Source organism: Salvelinus fontinalis, chromosome 21, assembly GCF_029448725.1.
Source record: "Salvelinus fontinalis isolate EN_2023a chromosome 21, ASM2944872v1, whole genome shotgun sequence".
In the NCBI taxonomy this organism is placed as follows: Eukaryota; Metazoa; Chordata; class Actinopteri; order Salmoniformes; family Salmonidae; genus Salvelinus; species Salvelinus fontinalis.
In genome coordinates, this window is record NC_074685.1 from 12,984,474 (window position 1) to 13,011,817 (window position 27,344).

Consider the following 27,344-nt stretch of genomic DNA (forward strand, 5'->3'; position numbering starts at 1 on the left):
TAAGCCCCGCCTATACGGGAAGTTATAATCAAAGCTGGGGGGGTCAAGGTTCGGGGGCAGTAACGTGACGTCTTCCCCCAGCTAAAGGAGTTTAAAGATTTTTTTTGCCCCAGCTAAAGGAGTGCAGTCGGCACACTAGCACAACTTCGGCGAATTGGTTAAAGACACGAACGTCTAGCTCGAATTTGCAAACGTTGATTCTGTTACAAGGTCAGGTAATATTTTTGTTTTACTGGAATTTAGATAAATGTTATAAGATAAATTGCTAACTCATAGCCTCCAGCTGAAAATGTCAAACTGAACTGGTCAAAAGTAATTTTGTGTTAACCAGTTTTATTGTGGCTAATCATTAATTGAATGCGTAGCCTGAGTTGTGTGGGTGGTTCATTACACTAATGGTTGATAACTGATTCAAGGTAATCTGCACTCCTCACTGACATGCTAAGAAGAGTAGCGGCAAATGTGGCCGTGAATAGTTGGAAAGGAAATATTTTTGAACTTGATCATAAGGTATGGGTATCTACCGATATGAATAAGTAACCAATTTTACATGTTCTTTGTGCTTTCAAGACAACAGGGAACTCTGAAAAAATAACGTCAAATCATGGCATCAGTGATCTTCAGATTGTCGCTCTAAAACGGTGGTTCCCAACCAGGGTTACTTGGATCCCTGGTGGTACTTGGCCTATCCACAGGGGTTATTTGAGTTGAGAACATAGGCCAACTGGTAAAATGCACATGAAAGTGTACTCCGGGCAGAGCAAAATTCAGTTGGTACAGTAAATGAAAAGGGGAACCATTCTGGAAAGAGGCCCGAGTTCCCAACTTGGAATTCTGAGCTGGATGACTGACCATTCAAATGATTTTCCCCAGTCAGCTATTTTTTTTCCCCTCCAGAGTTCCCAGTTGTCTTGAAAGCAGCAAACAATATAGCTTCAAAATGTTGGCATGTCAGACTGTCAATCATTGCAGCCATAGATATGTCAATGAATTTGAGAGTGGTTTCCCCAGCCCCAGGTGACTAAACAATGTCCAGGGTCAGGCTATTGAAATGGCAGGTTGTGGCTATTAAATCATATTTTATAATAAGGAGTTGTATGCTCTAAAGAGCCATGTGAAATCCTCTACATATTTCAATTGACTATTTAACAATGTAAATGAACATTTTTTTTCAGTTAATCATGGCACGCCAGCTACATGCTCGCAGAATCGAGGGAATTGACAAAAATATATGGTAATTTTACAGAAATAGTTAATGTTTGTGCAACATTTTATATCATACATTGTTGTTTATCACTTGTTCTGTATTGACAGGGTTGATTTTACGCAGCTGGCTGCTGACTACAAGGTGGTAAATCTAGGCCAGGGCTTTCCTGACTTCTCCCCACCAAGCTACATCCAAGAGGCCTTCTGCAAAGCAGTCAACGGGGGATGTTCAATGCATCAGTACACACACGCTTTCGTGAGAAAAACACTAGTGTCTGTGTGCCACACTTGATTTTACCTCAGCACATTTTTTGTTGTTTCGGTATAATACTTTTTTCAAGACATTTTTATTTATTTTTTATTTTACCTTTTATTTAACCAAGTTCTCATTTACAACTGCGACCTGGGCAAGTTAAAGCAGTGCGGCGTGGGTGGAGGCTTTGTTGCGAAATAGGATGCCGATTCTAGATTTGATTTTGGATTGGAGATGTTTGATATAAGTCTGGAAGGAGAGTTTACAGTCTAGCCAGACACCTAGGTAGTTGTCCATGTATTCTAGGTCAGAACCGTCCAGAGTAGTGATGCTAGGCGGGCGGGTGCTGGCAGGGAACGGTTGAAAAGCATGCATTTGGTTTTGCTTGCATTTAAGAGCAGTTGTAGACCACGGAAGGAGAGTTGTATGGCATTGAAGCTCATCTGGAGGTTAGTTAACAGTGTCCAAAGAAGGGCCAGATGTATACAGAATAGTGTCGTCAGCGTAGAGGTGGATCAGGGAATCACACGCAGCAAGAGCGGGTGAACACTACCGTTCATTGATGTATACAGAGAAAAGAGTCGGCCCGAGAATTGAACCCTGTGGTACTCCCATAGACTGCCAGAGGTCCGGACAACAGGCCCTCCGATTTGACACACTGAACTCTGAGAAGTAGTTGATGAACCAGGCGAGGCATTCATTTGAGATACCAAGGCTATTGAGTCTGCCGATAAGAATGTGGTGATTGACAGAGTTGAAAGCCTTGGCCAGGTCGATGAAGACGGCTGCACAGTACTGTCTTTTATCGATGGCGGTTATGATATCGTTTAGTACCTTGAGCGTGGCTGAGGTGCACCCATGACCAGCTCGGAAGCCGGCTTGCACAGCGGAGAAGGTACGGTGGGATTCGAAATGGTCATTGATCTGTTTATTAACTTGGCTTTCTAAAGGCAGGGCAGGATGGATATAGGTCTATAACAGTTTGGGTCTAGAGTGTCACCCCCTTTGAAGAGTGGGATGACCGCGGCAGCTTTCCAATCTTTAGGGATCTTGGATGATATGAGAGGTTGAACAGACTGGTAATAGGGGTTGCAACAATGGCGGCGGATAATTTTAGGAGGGGGTCCAGATTGTCTAGCCCGGCTGATTTGTACAAGTCCAGATTTTGCATCTCTTTCAGAACATCTGCTATCTGGATTTGGGTGAAGGAAAAGCTGGGGAGGCTCGGTCAAGTAGCTACGGGGGGGTGCGTAGCTGTTGGTTGGGCTAGCCAGGAGGATAGCATGGCCAGCCGTAGAGAAATACTTATTGAAATTTTTTGATTATCATGGATTTATCTTTGGTGACCGTGTTACCTAGCCTCAGTGCAGTGGGCAGCTGGGAGGAGGTGCTCTTGTTCTCCATGGACTTTAGTGTCCCAAAACTTTTTGGAGTTAGAGCTACAGGATGCAAATTTCTGTTTGAAAAAGCTAGCCTTTGCTTTCCTGACTGTGTATTGGTTCCTGACTTCCCTGAACAGTTGCATATCGCGGGGACTATTCGATGCTATTGCAGACCGCCACAGGATGTTTTTGTGCTGGTCAAGGGCAGTCAGGTCTGGAGTGAACCAAGGGCTATATCTGTTCTTAATTCTCTATTTTTTTGAATGGGGCGTGCTTATTTAAGATGGTGAGGAAATTACATGGTCTTTTTGTTTTGAAAAAGGTCTTGTACCGAAAAGTCGATTACAATTTTACAACTGCGCATTTATTGTATGTGGCATATATACAGAACCAGTCAAAAGTTTGGACAAAGCTACTTATTCCAGGGTTTTCCTTTATTTTTAATACTACTGTTCAAAAGTTTGGGGTTATTGAGAAATGTCCTTTTTGAAAGAAAAGACCCCAAAAATTGTATATATCAGAAGTACAGTCTAGATAATGTTGTCTACTATTGTAGCTTGAAATGGCATATTTTTTTTTATGGAATATGTACAGAGGCCCATTATCAGCAACCATCACTCCTGTGTTCCAACGGCACGTTGTGTTAGCTAATCCAAGTTGATCATTTTAAAAGGCTAATTGATCATTAGAAAACCCTTTTGCAATTATGTTATCACAGCTGTAAACTTGTCCTGATTTTAAAGAAGCAATTAAACTGGCCTTTAGACTAGTTGAGTATCTGGAGCATCAGCATTGTGGGTTCGATTACAGGGTCAAAATGGCTAGAAACGAAGAACTTCTGAAACTCGTCAGTCTATTCTTGTTATGAGAAATTAAGACATTTTGTTTTTACATTGTTGGTGTTTGGGGCAGTAACTCCCAGCACCACAAATGAGAAGCTTGGTAATGTACGTGTTAATTCTTCTTACGTGTTAATTCGTGTGTGTGGTTTATTTTGTTCTTCCCTAGGGCCATCCCCCTCTTGTGTCGATCCTGGCTAAGTTCTTCGGTAAAGTCGTGGGACATGAGATTGATGCTTTCGAGGAGATCCTGGTCACTGTCGGAGCCTACCAGGCTCTCTTCTGCACCTTTCAAGCCCTGGTCGATGAAGACGATGAGGTGACTGTCAACAACAACAACTAGATAAAGGGTGCAACTCAATACTGAGATGCAGTTTTTACTGTGCATATCATATCAGTCAGTCACTTCTGTCTTCTAGGTCATCATTATTGAGCCTTTTTTCGACTGCTATCAGCCAATGGTGAAGATGGCAGGAGGAAAAGGTGTCTATGTGCCACTGAGGCCAGTGAGTAGTGTGATTTTAGATTATTTGGTTCTGTATATATGACTGGTTCTGTATATATGCCACATACAATATTTTTACATACCTTTCATGGCCCATTTCCTATGGTGTAACAGTAAGTGCTAGCCTAAAGCTCATTGAGAATGTTTACATGCACAGTAATAATTTGATATTAAGCTGATTATGGCAGATTATGTAATAGTCCTGTAAACACCTGACTCTGCTTATGTTAATCGGTGTAAGGTCAAAATCGAAGTAAGCATATGCCCATTAAAACACCTTGTTTTCTGAGCAATCTTTCAAATTATTAAGACATGTAAACACCTTAATTGGCATTCCAGCAGTGTATTTGATCTGCGCATATGGTAGCACCAGCTGAGCGAGCCTTTCACATAGACTTTATACACTGGAACAGAGGCCTAGCCTGAACCATGAAAAACAGCCCCAGACCATTATTCCTCCACCACCAAACTTTTCGGTAAAGTAAGGCCTTTCTACTGTCAATGTTTGTCTTTGGAGATTGCATGGCTGTGTGCTCTGTATAAAAACTAATCATAATAATAATAATAATATATACACACCTGTCAGCAACGGGTGTGGCTGAAATGGGCAAACCCACTAATTTGAAGGGGTGTCCACATACTTTTGAATGTCCGAACTCATAATCAACTATGCTTCTCAAATAACATGGTCACTTTGGTAGAACGTTTATTTTGATTGCCGATATTCTGCATTTATCAAAGTTACATCAGTTAGCCTGATTTCAGATGGGTCCATGTAAACATAATTATTAGGAAAATCGTTCTCCTTGCAAAGCATGTAAACGTTTTAATCAAACTTTTATATTCATCTGAACAATCTACAATAATTGCATAATGTTATTTGTCACATGCGCCAAATACAAACGGTGTAGACGTTATTGTGAAATGCTTACTTACAAGTCCTTAAACAACAATGCAGTTCAAGAAAGACTTAAAATATTTACTAAATTAACTAAAGTAAAACATTTAATTATTAAAGGAATATAAAAAAATAACTAGGCTATATACAGGGGGTACCGGTACCTAGTCAATGTGCTGGGATACAGATTAGTCGAGGTAATCTTAATTGTGTGCATGTAACTGTACTCACTGATTTGAGAAGTCCAGATAACATAAAGCTGAGGTTGTGTTGTCCTAGAGAGTGAAGGGGGGCAAGGCCCTGACTAGTGCAGACTGGGTCCTGTCTTCTGAGGAGTTGGCCAGTAAATTCAACCCACGCACCAAAGCCATCGTCATCAACACTCCCAACAATCCATTAGGCAAGGTGAGACCCCGCACTGTATGGTGAGACTGGTTTCAATGTTATCCTTGAGCTATCTATCCATTTCATATTACGGGTGACATGCTTGTAGTGCGAACGATCTGTGCAAAAACACAGTAAATCACGTAATCTGGCAGTGCAATTGATTTAGAAACACCTTAATCACTGACTTTTCTCACTTACAACATCTCATCTTTGTCACATAGGTGTATAAGAGGGAGGAGCTCCAAGTGATTGCAGACCTGTGTATAAAGCACGATGTGGTGTGTATCAGTGATGAGGTGTACGAGTGGCTGACTTATGACGATGCCAAGCACGTGAAGATAGGTGAGAGACAGTGGATTCAATAGAGACAAGCAGCACAGTTTCTATAGCATGATGTCATGGTCAACAGTTATATCAGTATGGTAATAATGCCCTGATGCAGCTAAATCTTATTTTGACTGTTTTCATTCAAGCTAGTCTTCCTGGGATGTGGGAGCGGACTGTCACGATAGGAAGCGGAGGAAAGAGCTTCAGTGCTACAGGGTGGAAGGTAGGTAACCCACTGAAATACTATGATCAAGTTGCGGCACAGTGCCATATGCAATCTATATTGTGTGTATTGAATTGACTAAGACATATCTGATCCATATTGTTTGTATTGCAATGATACTTGTTTCAGGTTGGCTGGGCTATTGGAGCAGGGCCCATTGTAAGGCACCTGAAGACCGTCCATCAGAACTCTGTGTACCACTGTGCCACGGCCGCTCAGGTTTATGACTGATTTCTAAACCACTACTGTTGGAGTATAAAGACATGACCTCACCCTTGCGCTAACTTCTTGACTTATTTACTTTAACTAACTTGCTTATTGAATGAGGAAGGTGAGCATACTGTATGTCTTGCCCACAACTTTTAAATTGACTGAAGTTGTCTTTAAATTTAGTCTGAATCTTATCTGAAATTGAATCGTTAACTTTCAAAGGTAAGACAACATCTTCCGGCTCATGCTTTGGGTGGGTCGTTCACACACTCTTGCACCCTCTCAGGAGGCGGTGGCCCAAGGTTTCCAGAGAGAGTACGAGCTCTTTGGGACACCAGAGAGTTACTTCCTGCAGCTGCCTGAGATGCTGAATCACAAGAGGAAGAAGCTGGCGACCTGTCTGGAGAGTGTTGGCCTGCAGCCCATTCTGCCCGAGGGAGGCTACTTCATGATTTCAGACATCTCCTCTCTCAGTGAGTATTAATGTACCAGTACAATGTGTTTGCTTGTATCTGGTTGTGTTAAAATATAATTTATCTGTTTGTGTATTGCAATGTGTGTTTTTCATGGATCTGCTTGTGAGTAACAATGTTTCAGCTTCATCAAGTTTGTCTTGGTTAATATGGGCATATGAAGTAATGGTTCAATGTCGCTTAATATTTCATAACTGTTTTTTCCCCAAAGAGGTTGACTTGAATGATCCAAGCACTCAGGGTGAACCTCATGACTACAGATTTGTCAAGTGGCTCATTAAAGAGAAGGTAATAAGAGGGGAGAGGTTTAGATTGAACTAAATATTGAAGAAACGTTGACATGGTATGGATGATGCATAATGTAATCCTGACCTCCTAAATGTTCTTCATAATGCAGGGTTTGGCCACTATCCCTGTCTCGGCTTTCTACAGCCCTGAGCACCGCAAGGACTTCCAAAACTACATTCGGTTCTGCTTCGTCAAGGAGGACTCGACATTGAACGCTGCTGAGGATATCCTCAGAAAGTGGAGTGACGGAAAATGAACAAAGCACACAGACAACCCTTCCTGTTTTGCCTTTATCCACCCTAGCTCAACTTAGGTCTGCGCAGTTGAACCGAGCCATATTCAACACCTCTTGATTTGTGTACACTATGTAGGAATAGACCTCCGTAGGAGCAAGTTAAGGAATGTTTTCCTTTGTCAACATACACTGAGTGTACTGAACATCTTCCTAATATTGAGTTGCACACCTTTTTACCCTCAGAACAGCCTCAGTTTGTTGTGGCATGGACTCTTATCCAAAGCGTTCCACAGGGATGCTGGCCCATGTTGACTCCAATGCGTCCCACAGTTGTCAATTTGGCTGGATGGCCGTCGGGTGGTGGACCATTCTTGATACATACGGGAAACTGTTGTGTGAAAAACCTAGCAGCGTCGCAGTTCTTGACAAACCGGCACCTACTTCCATAACCCGTTCAGAGGCACTTAAATATTTTGTCTTGCCCATTAACCCTCTGAATGGCACAAATTTTCAATAGTTCCCACTCCCAGTTCTGATTGTTCTAGTTGGCTGTTTTACGTTTCGTTTTTTTTCAAACCTGTCCTGATACGGTAGTAATCAACCACTTAGAGTAATCAAATCCGTCCTGCATGGATGTGATCACCATCCAGAGTGCACTATAATTATCACATTACTGTTGATTTGAATATTTTTGTTTAACTGCTCTGAATGACATTAATGCACATTTAAAAATGAGACCAAGGGAAAGCTGTGCATTGAATATGCTGTAAGGTTCTAATTCTCAGAGTAAAAAAAACTCTACGTACACTTATGGAAGCTTAACCAAGTTGATTCTGCCCAGAGGGTCAATACAGCTGCATTCAGGCAAAAACATTTTCACACACGCACTGATATTTAACCATTCCCCATAGGCTGAGTCTCCTCCTACCATCTATATAAACATCATTCTTTACTGCTAGGCAGGACACTAGTGATACGAGCCATAAACTTCTTTCTCCCTTAAGGTGACTTGACCCCCCCCCCCCCCCCTCCATCACTAATCCATGGTTCTCTCCCCTTATCAATGCCTGCCACATGTAATCGCTTCCCTGCACTCAACACATTTCAAGCTGAGTTGCACACACTATATACCTTCCTCCTATAACTACTAACTTCTGGTGTAGACCCTCTAAACCTCAGCACTACATCAGTGACATGAATAAGTATATTTCATATTCTCAGAACCCAACAATGTCCTTCATTCTAATAGTGATTTTTGTATTATCTTCTGGTGGTCTACTCCTCAAAGAGAAATTGTCCCAAAGTGTGCTTATTTGCATAATACTGTATGCTGATCTTGTAAAAATAAAGAATTTTGTAGCAGATAACTTTGAGTCCTGCTTTTTATTAAATCATCTACATTTACCAGGTTTGTGTAAATGACATGTTTAGAGCAAACATGTTTGATAAAGGCTGGTAGATTACTTTTATTTTGAAAGTGTATTATGAGAACCGGAAGTGTGTCAGTATCTGTTTTCACGTGTTGGTTGCAGAGAAATATGGCGGACAGCGTTGCATCGAAAAAGCCCAAATTGACCTCTTCTCAGGTATTTTAAACTGGGACGTCAAACGTTGTCTTCTGATGTGTAAAAGAGGCAATTCGTGTCAGACAGTTTTTGAAAATGTAGGGATTTTTACGATAAACAACCGTCATTTTACATCGGTTCGCCAGCTAGCATAATGCTAACTAACATGGTGTGTATATGTTGCTTTACAGGGCGAGGAGAGAGTAGATTGGAGGAAATGGAAAGCGGAACGTAAGCATCCTTTTTTTTTTCTTGTGAAATACTTGCCAAACTAATCGCTATGGTTGATTATCGGGGCATGCGCACGTTTACAGACATGTGTAATCTGACCCCAGTTGGGATTGAGTTCAGTATTGTACTACATCAAATCACAACCGTGTATATAAGCAGACTCTCAAGACATGAAATTGTAATTATTGCCATGTGCCTATGTAGATGCTAAGTTTACACTGCTTAGTATCTTAGCCTAACGGTAACCGAAAGGTCGCTGGTTCGAGTCCCCGAGCTGGCAAGGTGGGGCGCCGATGACGTGTATGTCGATTAAGGCAGCTCCCGCGCCTCTCAGATTCAGAGGTTGGGTTAAATGCGGAATACACATTTCGTTTGAATGTGTTCAGTTGTGCAACTGACTAGGTAACCACCTTGACTTCCTTTCCTACTAGTTGATTTGTGAATCCAGCTCATGTTTTTTCTTGAATAATAGGAAAAGAGATCAAGAAGCAAATCAAAGAATCCAAGCTGATTAAACAACTTGACAAGCAGAAGCAAGAGGAGGAAGAGAAGACTGAGGCAGCACTGCAGCAGAGTCAGAGAGAGAACCAATCAGGTAATATTGATTAGGTTTTCACCCCACTGGTTATTCCACTATGATCCCTCTATCTTTAAAAAAATGCATTAGAAAAAAATAATGTATGATTTTGACTCCCGTATCTGCAACCATAGGACGGTCGTACACAGTGAGCGTGGCCTTGCCTGGTTCTGTCCTGGACAATGCCCAGTCTACAGAACTCCGCACATACCTGGCTGGACAGATAGCCAGAGCCTGCGCCGTGTTCTGTGTCGACGAGATCATCGTATTTGACGAACAAGATGAGGATGTCAAGTAAGACCTCTGTTTCTGTGTATCTTATTTTAGGCTCATGTCTTTAGTCATTTGATGCTGTTTTAGATGTTAGGTCTTGACAGTGGCAGTATAATTCTACTGATCCACAATGTTTTATTTCACAGGACTGTTGAGGGAGAATTCAATGGTGTTGGAAAGAAGGGTCAAGCCTGCATTCAACTGGCTAGAATCCTCCAGTTCTTGGAATGCCCACAGTAAGTACTATATTGACTTATAACAGACTAAGTCAAATGCAGCTGCTGTCTTTGACTAAGGTTTGAATCCTCTTCCCTTTGTATTATTTTCCAAGGTACCTGCGCAAATCATTCTTCCCAATGCATAAAGATTTACAGTATGCCGGTGAGTGAGTAGCTGTATAACTTCACCTCCATTCTTGGTTTTCCCAACCATATAATGAACATATGTCATGGTGTAAACATGATAATGAATGTTCTAGTACAGCCATAGTTGCCCTAACCATGTGTTGGTGCCTTCCCACTCAGGCTTGCTCAACCCTCTGGACAGCCCTCACCACATGAGGAAGGATGACGAGTGTGAGTACCGGGAGGGGGTGGTCCTCGATCGGCCTAGCAAACCAGGAAAAGGCTCCTTGGTCAACTGTGGAATGTGGAAGGTGAGTAGATGTCTCGATATGATGATAAAGTACGGTAATATGCCATAAGAAGAACCATAGGTCAACGGACCGAGAAAGCTGTGTGCTGATATTGAACCCCAACAGCAGCAGGATGTAGTAGAGGACTGATGTCTTTTTCTGCTACTTTTAGGAGGTGCAGATAGATAAGCAGCTACAGTCTGGTCTCAGAGTCACTGTCCACATGAACAAGATCCAGAATAAAGGTAGGTCCACATCTGTACATCCAACTCAGCTGATCTTTGATTCCATGAATAGGAGCTTCTGAGAAGTACGTTTCAGTTATACACATACAAATATGATGCTTCACTCATAGTTGCTCAGTATTTTGTGTGTGTGTGTGTTTACACAGATGGTAGACTACACAAAGGGGTGGTGGTGGCGCCTCACAAGCCGCGAACAGAGGGAGGTCTGTACTGGGGCTACAGTGTTCGCCTGGCCTCAAGTCTAAGTAGGTGTATTATTTACATATCTTCCACAACTGGAGCCATTCTTTTCAATTTCGTGAGGTTGAGAGTTTCATTCAATTTGACGAATCTCACCTTACCAAGTGTTGATTTGGATTGCAGGTAATGTGTTCACTGAGTGTCCACATAAAGAGGGCTATGATCTGACCATTGGAACATCTGAGAAAGGCAGAGATGTTGACAAAACTTCTCTTTCTCCATTCAAGTAAGTTCAGAGTATGAGGGCAAGCACTACAAAATGCAAGAAGGTCTGGTGGAAGACCCGTTTACATATATTACATAACTTTGTTGTATATGACTGAATCTCTCATGGACAGATCTACGTCAACAACTGGTACTGTAGAATCTGTGGGGAATGAATGGAATGCGTGGGATAATGAGCAGCGGTAGTTCTGGTGTTTGGGTTTTTCCATCACTGGCTATTTGGACATATCACAATGTCGCAGGTGTTAGCATCTTTAGAATTTCAGAAGAGGAGGGGACATAGACTTGTACGTAACTTGCAAAGATAGAGGGTGGAGCTCCTTGTTCTAGCATCTCTTAATCCCTTCTCTTAACATGTAAGGACCCAGAATTTAATCGAGCAGCTGACCAATAATGCAAGACTTTAATTCTGGGTTAGCCGAGATTATATATGGCCTAAAACTTTGTTCTGTTGTCACTCTCCAGGCACATGTTGGTTGTGTTTGGTGGTCTGCAGGGCTTGGAGACCAGTGTGGACGCTGATCAGAACCTGGAGGTGACAGACCCCGGTGTCCTGTTTGACCTGTACCTCAACACCTGCCCCAACCAGGGCAGCAGGACCATCCGCACTGAGGTGAGTGTGTAGCAGGGGAAGACAGAGTATAGCAAACTGTCGTTCACATGTCTGCGAGTTATTCCCTGACCAGGAAAGACACTGACAATGGAACATGGTTTCCGTGCATCAGGAATGTCAAACCCATTCCAGAGGCCCGAGTGTCTGCGGGTTTTTGTTTTTTCGTTTAAATTAAGCCTAAGACAACCAGGTGAGCCGAGTTCCTTACTAATTAGTGACCTTAATTCATCATTCAAGTACAAGGGTGCAGCGAAAAACCCCAGACACTCGGCCCTCCATTTAATGAGTTTGACAGGTGCCCTACTTGGTAAAGGAAAAACTCGGGGCCCTTAATCTGTCATATTGGCTGGGAGTTCAATCTGACCAGTCTATATTCTGTTGCTCTGATCATGTTTTCCACAGGAGGCCATCCTGATCTCCATGTCCAGCCTGAGGCAGAAAATCACAGCCGCATTTCCAGACAAGTCGAACGGTTCATAACAGGAAGTGGCTACTGACAAACAATCACTGAGAGGAAGTCTCAAGGATCTAAAAAATAATTCACTTTTTGGGGGAACTAGGTGAAGCTAACTGAACCAGGAGTCGATGATTTAATATTTAAATACTTCTGGGATCGAATGAATGGACATTGCTGGGATTATTCTGTGCTGTTTCTTTTATTTATTTATATTAGATCACAGCACAAGTAAAGAAGAACCCAGTGTCTTGGCGTTTCCTTATCTATATCCTCTCTTTGGTAGCTTTTTGCTAGTTAAAGCTAACGCTAGCTTTGCTCTGTTTCTACTATCCCCTCTGTATAGGATTCCAGGTGAATTAAGTCATTTATATGCATCAGTTTATGTAATTTGTTCAAGACACATTACAGAACATACATGAAGAATAAGTTGCTGAACACAATGCTAACAATAAATAATGCAATATATTCTGTTCAGTAATGCTAATGAATACCGCAATACATTATTTTGAATTACTCAAACAGCTGCATGCCTCAGGATGTCAGAGGTAAAGGGTCAAACATGACGACGAGGCAACGTTCGTCCGTGTCGTGGTTAGACAGGATAAAACTACTTGGTATCTAATACAGCACATTTGTGTGAATGCCTTACAGAAGCTCACACACCCCTACATTCAACAGGCTTTGTGTGAATCCATTGGCTTGGCACGAGCCAACCTACAGCGCTATAAATGTAAGCTTGTGTTCTGATGTTGGTATATTAACACTGAGCCATAAAAGGTTTGATTGGATACGGTAATGCTACAAACAACATGTCACTTAACTTTAGCCATACTGTCTGTAAGCATATAAAGGTCTCAAATTAATTCCTTCAAAGCGTTGCAACAAGTGTACTCCCACTGTTTCGCTAAGGGATGGAGAAATTTAACCACTCATTCATAGAGCTATGGATGAAAGGACTGAACACGATATAATAATTACAGTTTTTGCTTTGAGGGTATACAGTGTTTGTTTACATTTAGGTTGTTTACAAACATTGGAGTAAAACCAGTTTATATTTTCAGTTCTGATGGGGTAAGAAAGTTGAACTTAGCTCATGAGGCATTTATAAGTTATATTCTTCAAGTTCAAAAATTGATGTAGGTACTGCAGATTGCCCCTTTAAAATTCGTAAAGTTTACATTATCTTGTTATGTGAGTGCTTTTGAGGACATTTAACAAAAGCATTATAAACATGTAAAAATACATCTTTAAATATCAATTAATTTGTTTATTTACAATAAATATTTTGGCAGTTGCCCTCTTCAAACTTCCTTGCCAAACACAGGAAATGCCATATTTACAAAATCCCATAAAATGTTGATTTTGCACTGTCAAAAAAACATTCAGAATGTATATTAATGTTTACAAACCAAGCTCAGGTTCATCAGAGAGCTACAGAAATGGCTGCCATTCGGAGAAGGGGACACAGAAACGTGTAGTTCTATAAGAATAATAAAGTATATTCAACTTAATATTGACCGATTGACATATTAGGGCCGACCTGAACCATACACGTGCTGGCTCTGATATTTTTTTTTCATGTTGTCCTTTACATCACAGTTCCAGCAACTACTGTATGGTAGATGCCCAACCAGGCCAGGCCAATACAGCTAGGCTCAGCTCAGTTTGGTCCAGTAGTGTGAAAAGGGTATTCGTGCACTGTCCAGGACCCTGGTCCAGATGTGTGCATCACCTCTCTCATACATTGGGCTAACTTTGTTGAAGGAACCAGTCATCTCACCATGTGGGGTGAGTGAAGGTGATGTTATACTGCTTGGCCCAGCGTGCAAACACCTGTTTCTCTGTGATGAAGCGATGGTGGGGGCCCTTCCGACCCCTCTCATTTTGCAGGTAGGTCACACACTCATCTGTGCCTCTGGGTTTATAGTAGTGGTAGGGCATCTTCTTGGGCTGGGGCTTTTTTCTGGAAGAAAAGGCATTACAAATGATTCCATTGACAACCAGCATATGTTGGGTAGCAATAACCCTACGGCTCCTTCATAGACAAATTCTCCCACTGCTGTTTTAAAGTGCAATATTTGTCCGACTTCTTTCAGAGACAACCATAATATACAATGTTCTGTTGTTTATATGAAAGCAATCCTGTCAGTTGGAGACAATGGTTCCATAATAATCAGTATAGATGATTAACTAATTGCTCACAACTAATTTATGATTACACACAATGTAATAGCCTGGTAGATGTAAGTGCTTGATAGATCACTATCATTGATTCATCTTATGTGTAACATTGTTCATTAGTTCATACTCACCCACAGTGACTGGGCGGAACCATCCCGTACACTTTAATATTGTCACACTTCTCTATCGCAATCACCATTGTGAACCAGCCGGTGCTCAACCAGGACTGAGACTTTGCTCTGTGGAAGGAAACCGTAGAATAAAACGTTAACAAAAATAGCATTTAGAGGTTGATAGAAATGTCTATCATTAGATGCCAGGAAAATCCCCACATTGTGCTCATTATCGATTGATATTAGTGCCAAAATAGATTGGTAATTATATATTGAATTTGTACATATTTTTGCATTATCCCCATTGTTCTTTCACCATAACAGCTTTCCTTCATTCTACCCACCTGTCTCGCCCTGTCTCCTTCTGAAACAGTGTATCAAACTTGTGCATCTTGCTAGGCGTGATGGTAAAGCTGGACAGGTTACTGTAGGTCATGCTGACTCTCTGGATCAGACGGTACAGTGTTCCTTTAGCCTCTCTACCAATCTTGGTGGGTGGTCCCCAGAATATGACTGCAGAATTTGCCTGGTGGTCCGTGAGGTTGAGAAACTCAGCTGGACGTCGAACCACCCTGAACACGCTCGAGTGAGCCACCACTCTGAGGGTGGTCCGGCTCCCCACGTCACGTTCGAACCCCGACAGGGGGGCGTCATTCATGCGGATCACACACTGGGCGCGGTCGATGTCCGGTCCGGCCCCGCTGCCCAGCACGTGGCTGGAGCTGGTCACCAGGGCACAGTGGTGGCAATGCAGGGTCAGACTCTGGAGAGGGAATGCAGAAACAACTGAGAAAATATATACAGTATATAACATACAGTGAGCTCAAAGTATTTTTACTTTGAGTGACATGTTTTTTTTGTTTTGGCTTTGTACTCAAGCCCTTTGAAATTGAAACGATACAATGACTATGCGGTTAAAATGCAGACTGTCAGCTTTAATTTGAAAAAACGTTTAGAAAATACAGCACTTTTTGTACATAGTCCACCACTTTTTAGGACACCCAAAGTATTGGGACAAATTCATTTATATGCGTATTAAAGTAGTCAAAAGTTAAGTATTTGGTCCCATATTCATAGCACGCAATGACTACATCAAGCTTGTGACTCTGCACATTTGTTGGAAGCGTTTTCTGCTTGTTTTGGTTGCGTTTCAGATTATTTTGTGCCCAAAAGAAATGTATGGTAAATAATGTATTGTGCCATTTGAGTCACTTATTGTCAATTAGAATATATGTTTCTAAACCCTTATACAATAATGTGGATTCTAACATTACGGATAATCCTGAAGGAATTGTGAATAATGATGAGTAAGAAAGTTAGACGCACAAACATCATACCCCCAAGCAGGGTTGGGTAGATTACTTTCTAAATGTAATCTGTTAAAGTTACAAGTTACCTGTCCAAAATTGGAATTGGTACCGTAACTTTTGGATTTCCCAAACTCAGTAACGTAATCTGATTACATTCCGTTACGTTTAGATTACTTTCCCCTTAAGAGGCTTTAGAAGAAAACAAAAATGTATGTTACCAATTTAACATCTATTGCAGGATAAATCAATGTTAAAGTTTACATAGCTGGTCATATATGGATATTACATTTTACTTTATGGGTTGGTTATATAGGCTTCTTCTAACCCATTGCTTTCTACTACATATAATAATACGATGAAATTATATCTTTACATTAAAAAAACAAAGTCTATCAGAATTCCAGTCATTCCAATAAATGTTATACCCCTTGATCTTCAAGAATAGGACTTGGAAATATGGAAGTATAGATTAGCCAAATAGTTTTACCTGAGCATGACCCCAAAACTAAGGACTTATGTGGCAGCCCTACTCTGTTGTTTAAGATTTTGTTATCATGGAGGACTGATTGGTTCCAGTTGAAAAATAAATGCTGCGCTAATGGAATTGCATGCTTTGACAAAAGTTGTGCAAAGCTGTCATCAAGGCAAAGGGTGGCTACATAAAGGAATCTAAAATATATTATGATTTGTTCAACACTTCTTTGGTTACAACATGATTCCTTAATTTCATAGTTTTGATGTCTTCACTATTATTCTACAATGTAGGAAATAGTAAAAATAAATGAAAACCCTTGAATGAGTAGTGTCCAAACTTTTGACTGGTACTGTATATATAATTTGTAAGTCCAAAGTAGCAACTACAGATTGCCCCTCTAAGTCTATCAATGGGGGGGGGGGGGGGGGGGGGGGCAAATAGTCCAGGGAGCCATTTGATTAGCTGTTCAGGAGTCTTATGGCTGGGGGTAGAAGCTGTTAAGAAGCCTTTTGGACCTAGACTTGGCGCTCCGGTACCACTTGCCATGTGGTAGCAGAGAGAGAGAACAGTCTATGACTAGAGTGGCTGGAGTCTATGGCAAGTGTTTGGGTCTTCATCTGACATCGACTGGTATATAGGTCCTGGATGGCAGGAAGCTTGGCCCCAGTGATGTACCGGGCCATACGCACTACCCTGTCGTGCCCTCTTCACGACTGTCTTGGTGTGTTTGGACCATGATAGTTTGTTGGTGATGTGGACACCAAGGAACTTGAAGCTCTCAACCTGCTCCACTACAGCCCCGTTGATGAGAATGGGGATGTGCTCGGTCCTTCTTTTCCTGTAGTCCACAATCATCTCCTTTGTCTTGATCACGTTGAGAGATTGTTATCCTGGAACCACACTGCCAGGTCTCTGACCTCCTCCCTATAGGCTGTCTCATTGTTGTCGGTGATCATGCCTACCACTGTTGTGTCGTCGGCAAACTTAATGATATTGTTGGGGTCGTGCTTGGCCTGGCCGTGCAGTCATGAGTGAACAAGGAGTACAGGACGGGACTGAGCACGCACCCTGAGGGGCCCTTGTGTTGAGGATCAGCGTGGCAGATGTGTCATTACCTACCCTTACCAACTAGGGGTGGCCTGTCAGGAAGTCCAGGATCCAGTTGCAGATGGAGGTGTTTAGTTCCAGGGTCCTTAGCTTAGGGATGAGCTTTGAGGGCACTATGGTGTTGAACACTGAGCTGTAGTCAATGAATAGCATTCTCACGTAGGTGTTCCTTCTGTCCAAGTGGAAAAGGGCAGTGTGGAGTGTGTCATGACGTTGGCCTAGGGGTAGGTTTATGACAGTCATAAATACCTCTTTTCCCTCTCCCTACTATAACTGATGTGACATAAGAAAACCCCTTGGTTAACATAGAGATTCTGGGAACATCAGAAGTGGGGGGAAATGAACTATACTCTGGTAATCCGACCAACTGAACATATGCGGTGGTACTTAAGGTATATTATGTCAGTTCGGTTGCCCTCTGACACATTCTCATCAATGATAGAATGACAAACTCTACTGTGGAAATTCTAAACGTCAGAGGTATCGGATTCACATGGAATTGTTGTTTAATTCAAATGTTTGAATATTAAATTATTTGTGAAGAGATTAAATGTAATTTTAGCTTCCAAATGAGAGATTTGGATTTTCATAAATTTGGGCTTCTGCTCAACTAGGGGCCCGCCCCTGTGAAGAGACATGGGTTATAAACTTTTCAGACACACCCCTCTCCCTCCACTATAAAAGCCATTGACAAAAATATAACTTCCTGTTCCGGGTACATTTAGGATGACGATCCGATGTCAGAATGGTTCAGATAATAACTACAGAACTAAGCCAACATCAGCATGGACTTTGGTTGTAAATGGTATGAACTTTGAACTCGTATTCACTACAGAAGTGATATCTCCTAGCCATTGAGTTAGCAACAGCTGCTACAAACGTAGGTTAGGAAGGACAGTCAGAGTATCCCGTCTACTACACACGACGTTACTCCAATGTATCCAGTGACCACCAGAGACATTCTTCAAAGGACAGAGGACTCGGGTTGGCGATACGGTCTTCCATCTACCACCAACCTACTGAAGCGCAGCTCAGAGTAAATATTTATTGCATTTTCCTTTTTCAAATGGGCGGTAATTTAGAATGCATAAGATACTGTATTTACGATAGCACAGCTCGCCTATGTTCCAGTCTCCCGCTCTTTCACTAAAATCCCGCCCCTTCCCTTTGTGTAACAAGCTGTCATATCTGTTCCGCCCGCTAGGGACGTTTGCCTTTATGACGGCAATTTGTGATCAAGTTATGATTTAATTGTTTGTGTGATTAGTTAGGTATTTAGTAAATAAATAATTAACCCCAATTTTGTATTGCTGATTCAACTTGTTAGCCAGGATTCTTGCAGATAACCAAGGATTTACCACTTTCAGATGAGACTGAATAAAATGACGATTAATGTGACTGCTATGGATGTAAAATATGACTAAATCTTTAAGAGTTTATTCGGAAGATAACAGCTCTAAATATTATTTTGTGGTGTCCCTCTCTAGTTAATTATATTTACATGATTAGTTCAATCATTAATTACGGAGAAATTATTTTATAGAATAGCATGTCATAGCAATTAATCTGGCATAGTCAAAGACACGACAAGTGCAATAGAGATTGCATCATCTGTGGATCTGTTGGGGCGGTTTGCAAATTGTAATAGGTCCAGGGTTTCTGGGATAATGGTGTTTATGTGTGCCATGACCAGCCATTCAAAGCACTTCATGGCTACAGACGTGAGTGCTACGGGTCGGTAGTCATTTAGGCAGGTTACCTTGGTGTTCTTGGGAACAGGGACTATGGTGGTCTGCTTGAAACATGTTGGTTTTACAGACTCGGTCAGGGACCGGTTGAAAACGTCAGTGAGGACACTTTCCAGTTGGTCAGCGCATGCTCAGAGTACACGTCCTGGTACTCATCTGGCCCTGGTTGAGTATTGCTCTGTTCAACTATATATTGTCATTTGATTGGTGTGTCAGCAGGCTGACTGAATGCTCTGAGAGACTCTGGGTTGAACTCGGTGATACTGTACTACCGCCAAGAGATGAGCTATACAGTTGAAGTCGGAAGTTTACATAAACCTTAGCCAAATACATTTAAACTCAGTTTTTCACAATTCCTGACATTTAATCCAAGTAAAAATGTCCTGTTTGAGGTCAGTTAGGATCACCACTTTATTTTAAGAATGTGAAATGTCAGAATAATAGTAGAGACAATTATTTATTACAGCTTTAATTTGTTTCATCACATTCCCAGTGGGTCAGAAGTTTACACACACTCAATTAGTATTTGGCAGCATTGCTTTTAAATTGTTTAACTTGGGTCAAACGTTTTGGGTAGACTTGCACAAGCTTCCCACAATAAGTTGGGTGAATTTTGGCCCACTCCTCCTGACAGAGCTGGTGTAACTGAGTCACGTTTGTAGGCCTCCTTGCTCGCACATGCTTTTTCAGTTCTGGCCACAAATGTTCTATAGGATTGAGGTCAGGGCTTTGTGATGACCACTCCAATACCTTGACTTTGTTGTCCTTAAGCCATTTTGCCACAACTTTGGAAGTATGCTTGGGGTCATTGTCCATTTGGAAGACATATTTGTGACCAAGCTTTAACTTCCTGACTGATGTCTTGATGTTGCTTCAATACATCCACATAATTGTCCTCCCTCATGATGCCATCTATGTTGTTAAGTGAACCTGTCCCTCCTGCAGCAAAGCACCCCCACAACATGATGCTGCCACCCTCGTGCTTCACGGTTGGGATGGTGTTCTTCGGCTTGCAAGCCTCCCCCTTTTTCCTCCAAACATAAAGATGGTTATTATGGCCAAACAGTTCTATTTTTGTTTCATCAGACCAGAGGACATTTCTCCAAAAAGTACGATCTTTGTCCCCGTGTGCAGTTGCAAACCATAGTCTGGCTTTTTATGGCGGTTTTGGAGCAGTGGCTTCTTCCTTGCTGAGCGGCCTTTCAGGTTATGTCGATATAGGACTCGTTTTACTGTGGATATAGATACTTTTGTACCCGTTTCCTCCAGCAGCTTCACAAGGTCCTTTGCTGTTGTTCTGGGATTGATTGGCATTTTTCGCACCAAAGTACGTTCATCTCTAGGAGACAGAATGCGTCTTCTTATTGAGCGGTATGACAGCTGCATGGTCCCATTGTGTTTATATTTGCGTACTATTGTTTGTACAGATGAACGTGGTACCTTCAGGTGTTTGGAAATTGCTCCCAAGGATGAACCAGACTTGTGGAGGTCTACAATTTTGTTTCTGAGGTCTTGGCTGATTTATTTTTATTTTTCCATGATGTCAAGCAAAGAGGCACTGAGTTTGAAGGTAGGCCTTGAAATACACTGCTCAAAAAAAATAAAGGGAACACTTAATCAACACAATGTAACTCCAAGTCAATCACACTTCTGTGAAATCAAACTGTCCACTTAGGAAGCAACACTGATTGACAATAAATTTCACATGCTGTTGTGCAAATGGAATAGACAAAAGGTGGAAATTATAGGCAATTAGCAAAACACCCCCAATAAAGGAGTGGTTCTGCAGGTGGTGACCACAGACCACTTCTCAGTTCCTATGCTTCCTGGCTGATGTTTTGGTCACTTTTGAATGCTGGCGGTGCTTTCACTCTAGTGGTAGCAGGAGACGGAGTCTACAACCCACACAAGTGGCTCAGGTAGTGCAGCTCATCCAGGATGGCACATCAATGCGAGCTGTGGCAAAAAGGTTTGCTGTGTCTGTCAGCGTAGTGTCCAGAGCATGGAGGCGCTACCAGGAGACAAGCCAGTACATCAGGAGATGTGGAGGAGGCCGTAGGAGGGCAACAACCCAGCAGCAGGACCGCTACCTCCGCCTTTGTGCAAGGAGGAGCACTGCCAGAGCCCTGCAAAATGACCTCCAGCAGGCCACAAATGTGCATGTGTCTGCTCAAACAGTCAGAAACAGACTCCATGAGGGTGGTATGAGGGCCCGATGTGCACAGGTGGGGGTTGTGCTTACAGCCCAACACCGTACAGGACGTTTGGCATTTGCCAGAGAACACCAAGATTGGCAAATTCGCCACTGGCGCCCTGTGCTCTTCACAGATGAAAGCAGGTTCACACGCACATGTGACAGACGTGACAGAGTCTGGAGACGCCGTGGAGAACGTTCTGCTGCCTGCAACATCCTCCAGCATGACCGGCTTGGCGGTGGGTCAGTCATGGTGTGGGGTGGCATTTCTTTGGGGGGCCGCACAGCCCTCCATGTGCTCGCCAGAGGTAGCCTGACTGCCATTAGGTACCGAGATGAGATCCTCAGACCCCTTGGGAGACCATATGCTGGTGCGGTTGGCCCTGGGTTCCTCCTAATGCAAGACAATGCTAGACCTCATGTGGCTGGAGTGTGTCAGCAGTTCCTGCAAGAGGAAAGCATTGATGCTATGGACTGGCCCGCCCGTTCCCCAGACCTGAATCCAATTGAGCACATCTGGGACATCATGTCTCGCTCCATCCACCAACGCCACGTTGCACCACAGACTGTCCAGGAGTTGGCGGATGCTTTAGTCCAGGTCTGGGAGGAGATCCTTCAGGAGACCATCCGCCACCTCACCAGGAGCATGCCCAGGCGTTGTAGGGAGGTCATACAGGCACATGGAGGCCACACACACTACTGAGCCTCATTTTGACTTGTTTTAAGGACATTACATCAAAGTTGGATCAGCCTGTGGTTTTCCACTTTAATTTTGAGTGTGACTCCAAATCCAGACCTCCATGGGTTGATCAATTTGATTTCCATTGATAATTTTTGTGTGATTTTATTGTCAGCACATTCAACTATGTAAAGAAAAAAGTATTTAATAAGAATATTTCATTCATTTAGATCTAGGATGTGTTATTTTAGTGTTCCCTTTATTTTTGTGAGCAGTGTACAACCACAGGTACACCTCCAATTGACTCAAATTATGTCAATTAGCCTATCAGAAGCTTCTAAAGCCATGACATCATTTTCTGAAATTTTCCAAGCTGTTTAACGGCACAGTCAACTTAGTTTATGTAAACTTCTGATCCACTGGAATTGTGATACAGTGAATTATAAGTGAAATAATCTGTCTGTAAACATTTGTTGGAAAAATTACTTGTGTCATGCACAAAGTAGATGTCCCAACCGACTTGCCAAAACTATAGTTTGTTAACAAGAAATTTGTGGAGTGGTTGAAAAACGAGTTTTAATGACTCCAACCTAAGTGTATGTAAAATTCCGACTTCAACTGTAGGTGCACCACAGGAGTCCCCTCGAAGCCTGCCATTGACTATGTACAGACCCAGCTTGCGACAGAGCTGCAGGAATTGTGACCCGCTTTTGTTGGTTGCTTTGTCATAGTTGTGTCTATGGGGGCATATTGGGGAGGGGATGCTGTCACCTCAAGGTAGGTGTTCGTCTCCCTGTGTTATCTTTCTCTCTGAAATTTTAGTGGAAGTTGCACCACAGGTATAAATTGAGTTTGTAAATTGTAGTTCATTGTAAATTGCATTGTAAATTGTAGTTCAAAACTAAAGCTCACCAGTCATACAGAAAACAGCTATAAGAACACAGCTGTATGAACTGTGCAACAGTTTTTTACTTTTTTACTCAATTTGGACTCCTAAAATGCATTTGTGTCTGTTTTGGGGCTATGCATTATTATTTCTATGGATCATGTGGTAGAGACTATAATCCACCTACTACATTTAGCCAGTGCTAAGCATTTTTGGCACTACTTCAACTTAACCCCGCAAGTGTGAGAAGAACAGGGTTCAAATTAACCCATGACTTTAATGTTGTTTTTTCTACAAGATGTAGCCTTCTTGACCACGTCTCCTGGATTAAATAGAGGTTCCATAGATTTTCTCTGTAATTCAAACCCTGAGTGTAAATTACCTTGTTACCATAGACAGCCACATAGCCCTCCTTCCCTGCCCATTTCTTGAGGTCAGTGACCTTGATGGGGTGATGAGGCGAGGACGCCCGGAAGGGACTGTAGAAGGGACTGATGTCGTTGCCGCTGTTGGAGCTAAAGAGGATGAGGAGGGTCATCAGGAGGAAGATGGCTCCGAAGATCACCATCTTCTGGCTCTGAGGCCCTTGCTGCCAAAGATAGGGGGAACCATTGATATAATATACATCAATGTTTGTGGTGTGTTGTCTGTCAATGTTAGTCTCTTGGGACAGACTGTTACATAAATGTATTGAGTAGCTGACCAGCATGTACACTGTATTTGGTTCTGGGTGCCGAGATCAATGTTAGTGCTTTGTTGTCTATCTGGTTTATAGTAATGAAAAACAACCTCTAAAAGGCAGTTCAAATAACAGTTGCCATTTTGAGAGGAACTCACTTGTTTCAAGTTCAGGTTTATTTACCATCTTTGCACATAATGTGACCAAATGCTTTTACAAAATATACAGATAGGCCTATTATGCACAGTGCACCAGTAATAATATTTGATGGCTAATTTGACAACAAAAAAAACAACATTTTAAGTGAGAGTATATCAATGCTCAGAATGATTTTACCTTTTCAACAAGCCTCAGCCCCATGCTTCCAAGTCAGGCTGAGCTACATTGCATGTTCTGTGCTTTTCTGGTCACCACCCCTGTCAAGAGGCAGATGTTCCATAGTGAATACACGATAAAATCTTTCAGGCTGCGATCTTGTATATTTATAGTCAATAAGTATTTTAACAAAACGTCACAATAAGTTGTTTTTCGTTCGATTTGCCTGCTACGCTAAAACCATTGACAACTGCTTGCCGTTGTTAAATAAATGTTAACTATTTGGTTGTAATATCATCACCTCTTGAAGAGCATTGTCAGACCTATACCTTTACAATTATTTCATGCAAAACAAATGCGCACATTTATCTATACCAGAGTTATACAGCAAGTTGCTGCATACTTTTAATGATTAGTAAACATCAATTGATACTGTAATTTCAGATACGTGAGGGTAGTTTCACGATATCTCTCAATATTGCCCACCATTATTTTGATATTTGAGTGATATAAAATAAAAGTGAACTTTACCTGACAAGTATGCATGGTTTAGGTGAATTTCAAATATTTTTTGGGCTCTGCCTGTCAAGCAGCAGAAGGGAGCATTTGCCATGGGACGGTTAGCTGATGTTTACTTTGCAAGCTACCGCTGGTAGAAACTTTGTACAGTTGGCTAAACTTGTAGCTAGTGTGGTAGGTAAACCTAATGTACTTTTCCCCCCAACCATTGTAGGCCTACCAAGAGAAGATCGCTAACATATTCCCCTTTTCAACAGTTTTTAAGAGTGTTAGATTGTGATTGCTGCTGACAGACACGATATACCGATATAGGCTATATTTATTGATGGACCATGCCAAATTGGTTAGCTAAAAACAGATCAGGTCAATATGGCTGGCTAGCTAGCTAGTTAACAAGCGAACTTTTGGAGTTAAACTAGATGATTATATCCAAATATTGTTTGATTTGCTTGCCATCTATATGATGACTGACAACTTTAACAGGAGTATGATGATTTACTGATATCAAGTTCTTTCTCAAAACCTAATCTCTGACCGAAGAAAATACAGATTCAGGTTTGATATTCGCCTGTAGTCTTCTTTACGTCCACCAACAGCAGTTAGGTACCGTCAACATAGTGACAAATAATATTTTTCAAATTTCAATAGCTCTTTAACCATTACTCCTAAAACGTTGAAACTGGATATAGCTAACCTGATGGCATAGATACACATTGCACACACTTTCTTTGTTAATTTACATCTCGCACTATTTTAAATTATTTATTTACATTTTTTAATTTCAATAGCTCCTTGGTCATGTGACCTACTGATTTCAAACAATGTTCAGAATGTACCCTCAGTGGTCCTACACATTTCAAAACCTTTAGTTTGTCCATTTTCATCTCACTACATGAATTTGCAAGGTTTTTCAGTGTTTCTAATTTCAATAGCTCCTTGGTCATGTGCCCTACTGACCTCAAACAAGGTTCGGAATGTCCTGGCGGGTGCCCCGGGGAGAGTTCTCTTTTATTTGTGAATCAAATCAAATCAAATTTTATTCGTCACATACACATGGTTAGCAGATGTTAATGCGAGTGTAACGAAATGCTTGTGCTTCTAGTTCTGACAATGCAGTAATAACCAACGAATAATCTAACCTAACAATTCCACAACTACTACCTTATACACACAAGTGTAAAGGGATGAAGAATATGTACATAAAAATATATGAATGACTGATGGTACAGAATGGCATAGGCAAGATGCAGTAGATGGTATAGAGTACAGTATATACATATGAGATGATTAATGTAGGGTATGTAAACATACAAAAGTGGCATTGGGCGCCAAATGGGTTCACCCCGAGAGAGGGGCCCAAGCTCTGGAAAGCGTTGCGGTTTCGGCGGCGTCTGGTGAGCTCTCCCTGGCCCTTGAAAATCCGGGGGAGAGGGTGTAAATCTCACGCCGTGGCGTACCCATATCCGCAGCAGGTCTCCAAGGTGAACAGCCTCTGGCATGTTATAACAATGTAGGTAAGGGAAGTTGGCAAAAAAGATCCGTAACTTCAGGATAAGGATTGGCTCTAAAATTAATGTCTAAACGTGTGAGATGAAAATGGAACCTTGTTTGAAGTCAGTAGGTCACATGACCAAGGAGCTATTGACATTTGAATGTAAAAAACGTTTTTACTTTGTTTATGCTCCCTAACTAATTTAACTAGGAATACAAAATGCTGGTCACATTTCCACATGTTTATTAGCTTTGCAAAGCGAATTAATGGCCAAAACTTGAAAATAAGGCCTGTGCAATGTTGTACGCAATTTAAAAAACATCATGACAATAGCTTTCAAGTGGTTTGAAAGCGCGAATATCCGTTGAATATCTTACCTGAAACTTTTTTTTAACTCGGTTAATCACTGATGAAGCAAGCTAAATTATGTTGTTTGCTTAGCTAGGATGCCAAACATTTATTTAAAGGGGAACTATGCAGAAATCGCTCCGCCACTTCCTGGTTGCAAACATTCTAATAGTTTGCCTATTTTCATTCTAAGTGACAAAACAAGCATTTGTGGAGAATCAATGTATGAAGCTGGGGTACAAAACCAAAAGTAAAAGACAAAAAAATGAAATTTAAGAACGGGAAGCATAGTAGTTGTCAATAGTTCTAGCGGAGATGGGGGTCTCCTTGCACCCCAGAAGCCAAATCAAACGTACAATAGCCAATTGTGACGTTTAATTTAGAACGACCTATAAGAATCCTATGATAGGGTAGCAGGGAAAATGTATCACAATTGTCTCAGAATAATGTCTTGTGGTTATCGGCATATTGCATACTAAAATGCATTCTCAAGAATTTGACAACCACAATCTTTTATAATTTCTTTAGTTTTTTGTTATTCCAACTGATGTCCAACATCTTGGCCCTATCCGTTTGACAGTGGTTCATGAAAACCAACACCTCCGGTTTAAATAAAAATGAATATCTATTGCACATATTTAATTTGAGCGCACTGACACAACTGTAACTATAAGCCTATCAAAACCTAAATATAAAAATTATATAGAATAAGCTATTGGGGGTCATGACAATATTCTGGCGCAGACCTAAACTCGTTGTCTCACTGCTAACGTAGGCTATCGGACATGACTCGTGTTGACACCATAAATAGCTTTATTCTAAGCCATAATAGTGGGAATGGCTGTCATTAAACCATTTCTGTAGAATAATGACTAAATGAAATGAATACGAGGTTTGCTTACCAATTCGTTTTTTTTTTATCCATATGAGATCTGTGCATCGTTGACGTTTGATCTGTCGGCGCATCCCCCATCTTCCTAAACCATCGTAGGAGGGGACTCGCCTGCGTCAT

General features: G+C 41.7%; 3 protein-coding genes across 13 annotated transcripts; 2 read left to right on the forward strand and 1 right to left on the reverse strand.

Annotated features, from left to right (window-relative positions):
* The first annotated feature begins 37 nt into the window (after positions 1–37).
* kyat1 (kynurenine aminotransferase 1) lies at positions 38–8,593 on the forward strand. 7 transcript variants are annotated; one of them, XM_055873924.1, is made up of 13 exons: positions 38–215; positions 417–510; positions 1,176–1,234; positions 1,315–1,462; positions 3,850–3,999; positions 4,100–4,186; positions 5,363–5,488; positions 5,692–5,812; positions 5,944–6,020; positions 6,150–6,239; positions 6,517–6,703; positions 6,915–6,991; positions 7,101–8,593. In XM_055873924.1, the coding sequence occupies exons 2-13, from the start codon at positions 439–441 to the stop codon at positions 7,245–7,247; spliced, it is 1,341 nt and encodes a 446-aa protein (XP_055729899.1). In that variant the 5' UTR covers positions 38–215; positions 417–438; the 3' UTR covers positions 7,248–8,593. The 7 variants fall into 7 exon arrangements, with proteins under 7 accessions (XP_055729899.1, XP_055729898.1, XP_055729903.1 ...); XM_055873923.1 differs by having other exon boundaries at positions 38–210; XM_055873928.1 differs by having other exon boundaries at positions 38–210; positions 1,315–1,348.
* A 114-nt stretch (positions 8,594–8,707) lies between these two features.
* Positions 8,708–12,751, forward strand: spout1 (SPOUT domain containing methyltransferase 1). 2 transcript variants are annotated; one of them, XM_055873931.1, is made up of 12 exons: positions 8,708–8,812; positions 8,983–9,022; positions 9,495–9,617; positions 9,734–9,893; positions 10,019–10,108; positions 10,204–10,253; positions 10,397–10,527; positions 10,679–10,751; positions 10,898–10,996; positions 11,115–11,217; positions 11,682–11,829; positions 12,232–12,751. In XM_055873931.1, exons 1-12 carry the CDS (start codon positions 8,711–8,713, stop codon positions 12,307–12,309), a joined length of 1,197 nt encoding a protein of 398 aa, XP_055729906.1. In that variant the 5' UTR covers positions 8,708–8,710; the 3' UTR covers positions 12,310–12,751. The 2 variants fall into 2 exon arrangements, with proteins under 2 accessions (XP_055729906.1, XP_055729907.1); XM_055873932.1 differs by lacking the exon at positions 8,708–8,812 and adding an exon at positions 8,827–8,889.
* A 781-nt stretch (positions 12,752–13,532) lies between these two features.
* st6galnac6 (ST6 (alpha-N-acetyl-neuraminyl-2,3-beta-galactosyl-1,3)-N-acetylgalactosaminide alpha-2,6-sialyltransferase 6) lies at positions 13,533–27,342 on the reverse strand. 4 transcript variants are annotated; one of them, XM_055873938.1, is made up of 6 exons: positions 27,235–27,341; positions 23,995–24,074; positions 23,362–23,568; positions 14,925–15,343; positions 14,599–14,706; positions 13,533–14,249 (listed from the first exon to the last, which is right to left on the reverse strand). In XM_055873938.1, exons 2-6 carry the CDS (start codon positions 24,016–24,018, stop codon positions 14,063–14,065), a joined length of 945 nt encoding a protein of 314 aa, XP_055729913.1. In that variant the 5' UTR covers positions 24,019–24,074; positions 27,235–27,341; the 3' UTR covers positions 13,533–14,062. The 4 variants fall into 4 exon arrangements, with proteins under 4 accessions (XP_055729913.1, XP_055729916.1, XP_055729915.1 ...); XM_055873941.1 differs by lacking the exon at positions 27,235–27,341 and adding an exon at positions 26,362–26,384; XM_055873940.1 differs by lacking the exon at positions 27,235–27,341 and adding an exon at positions 24,505–24,867.
* Between the last annotated feature and the right edge of the window lie 2 nt (positions 27,343–27,344).